The sequence below is a fragment of the Symphalangus syndactylus genome, chromosome 13 (assembly GCF_028878055.3).
Source record: "Symphalangus syndactylus isolate Jambi chromosome 13, NHGRI_mSymSyn1-v2.1_pri, whole genome shotgun sequence".
NCBI classification, from domain to species: Eukaryota; Metazoa; Chordata; class Mammalia; order Primates; family Hylobatidae; genus Symphalangus; species Symphalangus syndactylus.
The window spans coordinates 126,811,575-126,819,789 of NC_072435.2; the positions used below are offsets into that span (position 1 = coordinate 126,811,575).

An 8,215-nucleotide genomic window follows, 5' to 3' on the forward strand; every position below is an offset into this window, starting at 1 on the left:
GCAGCCCGGGGATGCGTCCCTCCCGGGGAGGCGCAGGCAAGCGTCTCTGGGGACAGACCCTTCTGGGTCCCTCTCCATTGTGCAACCCAGCGCATTCCCCAATGCCTTCAGCTCCTCTCCTTTGGGCGGCCAGGTCTACCCCCCAGGGATGCTTCCTCACAATCTTCTTAGTGTGGATTGTGTAACACTTGCCTCCCGGGGCTGATGAAGCGCAGCCGGGGAGCCGCAGGCGCCAGGCAGGAAGAGGCAGTCACTGCATCATGAGGAAGCTTCCCCAGCACCTTCCTATTCTTCATCCTCTGGTTTTACTCTAGTCATTTTCTTAGTGCCAAGCAGCCCAGTACTCAGTGAATAACAAGATGAGATTCTTCCTCAGGGGCCCTCCACAGGGTTGGCTTTCACTTCCCCGCCACCCCCACCCCGAGAAGAGTGGAGAATAGGTGAGGTCTGAGAAGGGGGAGAAGCCTGGCTTTCACTTTTTAAAAAGTCTCTGTTTATTGATGATGATTCCACACTCCTGAAAAAGAAGCAGAGAATGGTCAGGTTTTACAAGTGGGACCCTGGGGGCGGGGGCGTGAGGGTGAGACCCCCACAGAAGTGCACCCACGAGCAGGTGGCTGTGGGGGCTGGAGACTCAGGGCCTGAGCCCCCCAGGCCAGGGCCGACCTTGGGGGAGCAAGAGGGGGTCATAGATCAGAGAGGAAAGCACACCCCTGCCCAGAGCCTCCTTCAGATCCAGGGACCCCTCTCCTTTCGCTTTTGACCAGGGACACTGACAGCTCTGGCCGTGTTGAGAGTCCTCAGAGCTTCAGCTCAGCGTCTTCCCCCAAGATCTTCTATTGTTCATTTTAAGAAAAGTCAAACCATCACTTTAAAAGTAGCACATTTTGGTACTTATTTCTCGGTGACCTTTCCTTTCAAATACGGTTTCCCGGGATCTAAAGATTGTAGCTGAATAATGCATATCTTTGTTTCTCAGAGACAGATGTTTTATTTTTATTGCATTAGTGTTATGAGAACAAGCTGGCTGCAGCTTCTCTGAGCGCTGAAGTGCTGGAACACTTCTGGGTTTTACAGGCACCCATTGCCAGGAGCTGTCAGTACCAGGCTCTCGGGCTCTTGACAAGGAAGCTCATTATGGCCGCATCTTACCTCCTCCCGGGGAGGTGCCAGATCCGTGTGCAGCACTGCTGCATGGCCGTCCATTTGTTCATCATTCATTCATTCATTCATTCATTCAATGTTTATTTCCTGAGAGCCTCTGAGTCCTGGTGCTGGGATGCACTTTGGTGTTACGGAGACAAAAAGACCAAGTTCCAGCCTTTAGGGAACCCACAGTCTATGAGGGAGACAATCTCAGTCACTGGGCTGAGTGATGAGGGGTAAACCGAGGCATGTGACAGTGGCTGACCTGGGCAGCAGGAACCCCGTTAGTCTCTAGACTTTTCTCTAAAGCTCAAAGGCAGAAGGTCCCTGCTGTGGAAAGCCCAGCTGTTTCAGAAGTCAGGATGGACTGGACTTGAGTTAGTTGGCCATGATTGACACAGCACCTCAGGAATGGCTCTGAGGCAGACAGCTGGTGGGCCCAGTCAGAGTGGGTGCTAACTCTGGCCCAGGTGGGGACGTCTGCAATACCCTCTGGTTCTGCCCCTGATGAAACCCTGTGTCACCTTAGCCATTACTAGGGGCTGTGGGGCCTCAGTTTCCTTATTATACAATGGGGTCAATATATAACCTGCCTCTCCTGTGTCAAGAGGGCCCATGGGGCTCTAGGGAGATAAAAATGCATGCTGATGGGGGTGGTGTGTTCGGCGACGGGACTCTTCAATTCACAGTGCAGTTCAGCAAGCCCTCGTTTAGCACGTCCTTTGAGCATGACCAGGGCCATGAAGATGATCACTTGGTCCTGCCCTCTGAGAACTCACCGTCAGTGTCACAGGAGAGCTCGGGTGATCAGCAGGGGACACACAGGCTGCAGCCCAGCGAGGCCTGGACAAGTCTTCCTGGCCATGGCCTCATTTCAGGCCCAGGCCTCATTGCCCCCTTCCAAGCGTCTCACAGGAGGCCTGGGTTCCGGACGCTGCGGGGCACCCTCTGCTGCTTCCGTCCCCCGAATCTCTCCCCTCTGGCCTGGCGCCTCCTCATCTTTACAAACAGCTCAAATGCAAGCCCTGGGCCTGGACAGATTCTCCCTATGGCCTGGGTGAGCCCTGGGTGCTACCTGAACTTTTCCAGAGCTCTCTCCCACCCACCAGCTGTAAGGGGATGGAGGTGTGGAAACACCGAGGCTTCTCCCAGGTAAATGCCTCAACCAGGGCTACCTGCAGGGGGGACCCCAGGTCTTGCTCCCAGCAGGGCGGTGCCTGCACCTGTCTGGAAGCCTGGCGTCTTGAGGGCAGTCCTCACAGCCTGCACCTGCCCTCCTGCTGCTCAGGGTGACTGTCGCTGTTTCTCTCCAGGTTGACGGCCAAGGCAGTGGCCGTGCTGCTGCCCATCCTGGGCACCTCGTGGGTCTTCGGCGTGCTTGCTGTCAACGGTTGTGCTGTGGTTTTCCAGTACATGTTCGCCACGCTCAACTCCCTGCAGGTGAGAACCCGCAGGGACTGGCAGGGAGGTGGGGGCCGCCAGCCGTCAGGAGCAGGCTTGCAGGGAGCTAGGGCTGCAGGTGTGGGAGGGAGGCCTGCCCTCCCCGCCACACCTTAGGAGCCTGTAATGTGGGGCATCCCCGAAGCCTGAGGACTCTCAGAAAGTGGGGCCTGCAGGATCCTGACCCGTTCAGGGCGGGGCTGCCTGTGCTTCTGGCCAGCATCTGTAGTTGGCATGTCCTGGCTGGGAATGGAGAACAGTAAGACAGTCAGCCTGCGGCAGCTCTGGAAAGACAATCAGGCAGAGAGGTGGCCAGGGTGGCCCCCCAGGTGCTGCCCTCTGGGTGAAGGGCCAGGGAAGGTCACCTGGGAACCAAAGACTTGGGATGCTCAGGGTCAGGGCCCTCAGACCCACAGGCCCCCAAGGAAGGGCAGGGATGGGTCCCCGTCACCATCCACGGCCCTCCCGACCCTCCCTGGGCTACTCAAGTTGCATCCGTGTCTGCAGGCCAGTGGCACATCTTCGGAAATGCCTGCCCTTCCCCGCACTGAGCCTGCCTAGGAACCCACCTGCTGCTGCACCTTTGCCCACGCAGCACCCCCTCTCTGAACTCGGTCCGAGCAGCTGTCCGAATCTAGGTTGGATCACAGGGTGGGACCCAGGACGCCCCTCCGTGCTCATGGGCCCCAGGTCATGGGACCTGTGTCACAGCATGTGGTACCAGTGCCACTCCCAGGCTGCATGGGAGGAACCTCCAGTGTTCCTAACTACGCACAAAGGGCTCTAATCTCTGTGTTTCTTCCTTCTTCCCAGGGACTGTTCATATTCCTCTTTCATTGTCTCCTGAATTCAGAGGTATGTCCACTCTACTTCCTGGCAGTATGCAGCTGGCTTTTCCTTTCTGAAAGGTCACAGGAGCAGGAATAGCGTTGCCCTGTCAGGGTGGTGTCTGGGACTCAAATCCTGAGCCAGCCGCATTCCTGATGACAAGTGTGTGCCCTGGGCCTGCTGCTGAGCAGCTCTTCTCTCCCTGCCTAGTTGCTAAGCGATGTGTAAGCATCCTCTCTCCCTGGAGAAGTGGAGACTGCATCTTGGGGAGAGTGAGATGTAGGCGTGCTCCCCACAGTCCTCCTCAAGGGCCTTGGGGAAGCTGGCCTGGCTGTGAGAGGGAGGACTTCTGTCCACGGGAGCTGGGAAGAGGACTTTTGTGATGTGGCCTCCTTGGACTCTGGGGCAGCCAGTGCAGGCTTATTCTCGGTGCTGCTCTGGGCCTGGCACCTGCCGTGTACTTGGCTGGGGGGAAGTAGGGGCTGCCCCAAGGACTTCTGTTCCTGTAGGAGAATTTTTCCCAAGTCAGCTTTGAGCCCCTGCCAGGCTGAGGTTGTGGGAGCTGCCTTGGGGTGGGGAATGGGCCCAGGGCAGAGGGGCTGCCCTGCCCGGTCTGTCTCAGTGGCAGTGTCCGTTTGCAAGGACAGGCCAGGTGGGCCAAGGAGGGCAGAGCAGAGAGTCACTGAGCAGGATGGTGGCCGGGCAGAAGGGCTGCATGACCACAGCGCCCAGTGACCCCTTGCAAGGCCTGAGGTGGATCCAGGTGGCAGGAAGGCAGTGCAGCCATGGAAGCCTGCCTCCCACCCACCCACCCACCTGCCTGCCTGCCCGCCACGCATTTATTTGCTTCTCTCTCACACTCACCCTGGGACATTCATTGCTGGGTGGGAGGAGCCCAGCAGAGACCACTCCAGACCCAGCTTCCCTGGCCTGCGACACAACCTGGGTCTGCCCCACAGAGCAGCGATGCACAGCTCAGCTGTGGAGCCACCAGCTCCGACTGATACTTCCAAATCCCAGCCTCCCTCATGCATCCGGCTCCGGAGTTGCACCGGCACAGACTCCTGGTTACGGCTGTTGCAGCCTCTGAAATTGCTCTCATGATCCCTTCCCCGCTTTCAAGGTGAGAGCCGCCTTCAAGCACAAAACCAAGGTCTGGTCCCTCACGAGCAGCTCCGCCCGCATCGCCAACGCGAAGCCCTTCCACTCGGACCTCGTGAGTGCAGCCTCCTTAAACCGAGGGTCCCAGCCCATCTTCCTTCACCAGGCTCGGTCCTCAGCAGGATGGGGTGTGCAGGCAGCAGAGGTGGCTTTGGGTGCCCAGCAGTCTTTGTCCCCCTCTCATGCCTGACTGAGGCCTGCAGGCTGCACATGCTCTGGGCTTGTGTCCCCCACACAGTGCCCTGTGTCCTGATGAAGTCACCACAGCCCTCCCCCTTGACCCCGAAGAGTCAGGGCTTCTTGTGTTCACTTAGGGATGGGAGGACATAGAGATCAACTGAGCATGAGGTGGCCCATCCCCGCTGCCCTCCAGAACCCAGGCAGGCCCCCAGGCAGTCTGGAGCAGGCCCTGTTAGGGTTCTCACTGCGCCGCTGCCTCCCACCTGCTGGAGCCCTGCTCAGGTGTCCCATCCTCACACACGGTGCTCAATCAAGGCGCTCCCACGCATTTCCGCACTGCGCCTCCGCCGGCAGCTGTGTGGCTTTACATTTGCTTAGGGACCATGTCTGCCCTGCTGCATGGGAGCTGGCTGGCTCATACACTGCTCTAGCCCCACAGCTACAGCTGTGCCGGGTGTGTGGCACGCTCCATGAGTCACCATGGAATGAACGCAGCATGGACAGATGCATGGGAGTGAAAGTGTGGGTGCCGGGCAGATGGGTGAGCAGAGGAGGGAGTGAGCGCTCAGCACAGCACGCCTGCAGTGCCCTTAAGGGAAGTCAGCGTGGAGAACTCTGCGGGTGGAGACGCCACAGTGTGCACATCCTCATCTCCCCCAGGAGCGTGGGGGCTGCCCTCTCTCTGCACCTTTCCCCCCCGCAGGGAGAATCCTCAGGCAGCTATAGGCCCAGTGCTGCCAGCACTCACTGGGCTTATGGCTGTCCCCCTGGGAGCAGGCCCTTCACTGCTCATCCCCTTATGCTTTGCAGATGAATGGGACCCGGCCAGGCACGGCCTCCACCAAGCTCAGCCCTTGGGACAAGAGCAGCCACTCTGCCCACCGCGTAGACCTCTCAGCCGTGTGAGCCGGGAGGCTGCCAACCAGGCCAGGCTGCGCTCAGAACACACCCCCCAAACGGAATGAAATGCCCCACCTTTGCCCATGGGACCCTCTCCTTGCTGCTGTCTGGACATGGGTGTTGTGGCCCCGAGACAGCTGTCCTCCCCTGTGACTCTGGGTGTCAGAGCACACTGCTGAGCCCAGCAGCCTGATGCCCAGGCCAACGTGGGCCCTCCTGCCTCGCGTCCACCTGTGGGCTGAGTGACTCCCTCTGGGGACTCCCAGGACACAGTGGCCTGACTGCGATGGTGCCCTTGAGCCTCCCTTCGTCACTGAGCACCAGACCCAGCGAGGCCAGGACACTCGGGGCCCGGTCCTGCAGCACCAGGAGGGGACGTTCAGCGTCTGTGCCTTGGTGGGACTTGGGGACTCAGGGCCAAAGAGGTGGTTCCGGTCCCCACGTACCCTCAGTCAGGCGCAGGCAGCTGGGGGTGTGTGGGGAAGAAGATGAGGAGTCCCCAGTGTCTGAATCCACTGAGTGGTGAGTTCCCCACAGGCGGCACCAGCCGTGGTGTGTGTCTCCGTAGGTGGTGCCGGCGTGCGCCAACCTGCGCTGTGTCATCAGTTTGGGGCTCCTGCCCAAGCCGAGCTCAAGCCGTTGGCGGGAGTCGTTGACTCTTCAGGTGAGCATGACCCCTCTGCCTTGTCCTTGGGGGGTGCCCCCTGCTCACATGAAGAGCCTCTCTGGGCCTTGAGGCTGCCTGATGGCGCCTGTGCTTGGGGGAGCTCCTCGGCCGTCCTCTGTGAGTTTTGCCTCTTTGGACCCCAATTCGGCCTTAAGATGCCCACCTTCCTCGTGTGCGAGCCTCCTTGGTTGTTCTTGGGCCACAGGAGCTGGCCGTGTCCCTGCAGTGCCTGGTGTCCAGGTGGAAATGAAGAGCATTTTCCAAGGCACCACTTTCCCCGAGACTTTCTCATGACTCACAGGCACTCTACTGTTTCTAATGGGCAGACCACGCGGCAGGTAGCACAGTGCGCTCCATCTGGTCCCCATGAGACCGACCTGCGCTGAGTCCGCACTGACCTGGAGAGGGAGGGCTGGCGACAGCCGTGTCTTCTGTGTTGAGGGAAATTTATGGACTCAGACTCAGCCCCAGAGCAGATGGGATAATTGTTATGGACCCGTGTGTGGGCGTGATCCTGTGGAACATAGGTTTGGGATCATAGATGTGAATTAAGACACCACTGAGATACGGGCTGTGAGGTTCATACTGTGCCGACAGCACTCGTGGTGTCTGTGAAATGTGGGTAAGACATTCAAACCTGGGTTTGATACTGGAAACTCTTCCTTTAAAACTGTGACCATGATTTCATTCAGCCCCTCCGCACCCCTATGTCTGCCTTGTTTCAGAGTGAGTTTTCTATGGAGCCTGTGGCCCTTTTGCATCCCACCTGGTGGCTTCTTAATGTAACTCTTCCCCTGGTCACCTGGAGTGGACCAGTCATCCGTGGGCCTCTCCTGCATGGGGAGGGTAGGCAGGGAGCAGCATGTCTGCAGCGGTGAACCTTTGCTCTTCTGTCAGGCGAGGCCCGGGCTGCACCAGCCACCTGACACATGGTGACAGTGCCACGGGCCCTGCGTATGGCCCCTGCAACCGTGCTGTGACAGGCACATCTGGCTGCTGCAGGCCAAGGCCGCTGGTCAGTGAAGAGTCCCATGTTTAGTATGGACTAAAGTCCCATGTTTAGCCACTGCCCCAGGCTCCCGTGACCCCAGAAACCAGGTCACGTGGACCACAGTGCCAGATCCTCATCACACCTGTGAGCACCTAGAAGTGAGAACACTGTATTCCTACAATTTACACTTGGATATTTTTCCTTATTTAGTTTCTAGTGAAACAAATCAAGTAAGGAACTATCTTTAGTTTAGATGGAATTATTTGTTTTTAACTGTTGCCATATTCATCTATATAGCTAATATTTCAAGATAAGTAATGAACAAAACCTGTCTAAACCTTTTATTTCCAATGAATGAAAGTCGTGCACTTTATTTATAGGCTCTATGTTTTGGCTTCTGCAATACTTTTATTATCTATACATAATTTGGCCAAAAATAAGAAATTGGAAAGAATGAAATGTTTAGTTTATAGTAGAAGAAAGATGATGACACTAAGTTGTGAAAATATGTTGTGATTTTATGAAATAAAATCGTCACGTCCTTAAAAGAAAGTGTGCTCCTTAAAATCTGTTGCTAGTGGAATGTGAACGGGACTGTGAGTCTCTTAACACACATCAGGAGAATCCCAGGCTGGGATCGACTCAGCAGACATTCACTCAGCACCTACTATGAGCCCCACACATTCTTGCTCTGGGGATGCCCCGGGAGCCTCTGTCCCAGGGATGGGGTCTGAACAAAAACCGGGGGCAAGCAGCACGCCTGGGAAGGAAGCGTGGGAAGGAGGCCTGGAGGGACGTGCACAGGCCTTTGTCTGCCCAGGGTGATTTACTGCAAAATACACGTCCGCTGCTTCAAGGGAGGCGGAGTTCAGCCACATGCCACACCCCCAAATACACTCATT

At 57.3% G+C, this 8,215-nt stretch overlaps 1 protein-coding gene across 2 annotated transcripts in view; it reads left to right on the plus strand.

The window, feature by feature from the left end:
- The window catches only part of ADGRD1 (adhesion G protein-coupled receptor D1), a 180,197-nt gene extending 172,210 nt beyond the window's left edge, over window positions 1–7,987 (plus strand). For both annotated transcript variants that reach the window (XM_055237915.2, XM_055237917.2), the window contains 4 exons: window positions 2,460–2,586; window positions 3,400–3,441; window positions 4,538–4,630; window positions 5,566–7,987. In XM_055237915.2, the coding sequence (XP_055093890.1) occupies window positions 2,460–2,586; window positions 3,400–3,441; window positions 4,538–4,630; window positions 5,566–5,661 (358 nt within the window). In that variant the 3' untranslated portion in view covers window positions 5,662–7,987. The remainder of the gene's footprint in view (window positions 1–2,459; window positions 2,587–3,399; window positions 3,442–4,537; window positions 4,631–5,565) is intronic.
- The last annotated feature ends 228 nt before the right edge of the window (window positions 7,988–8,215 follow it).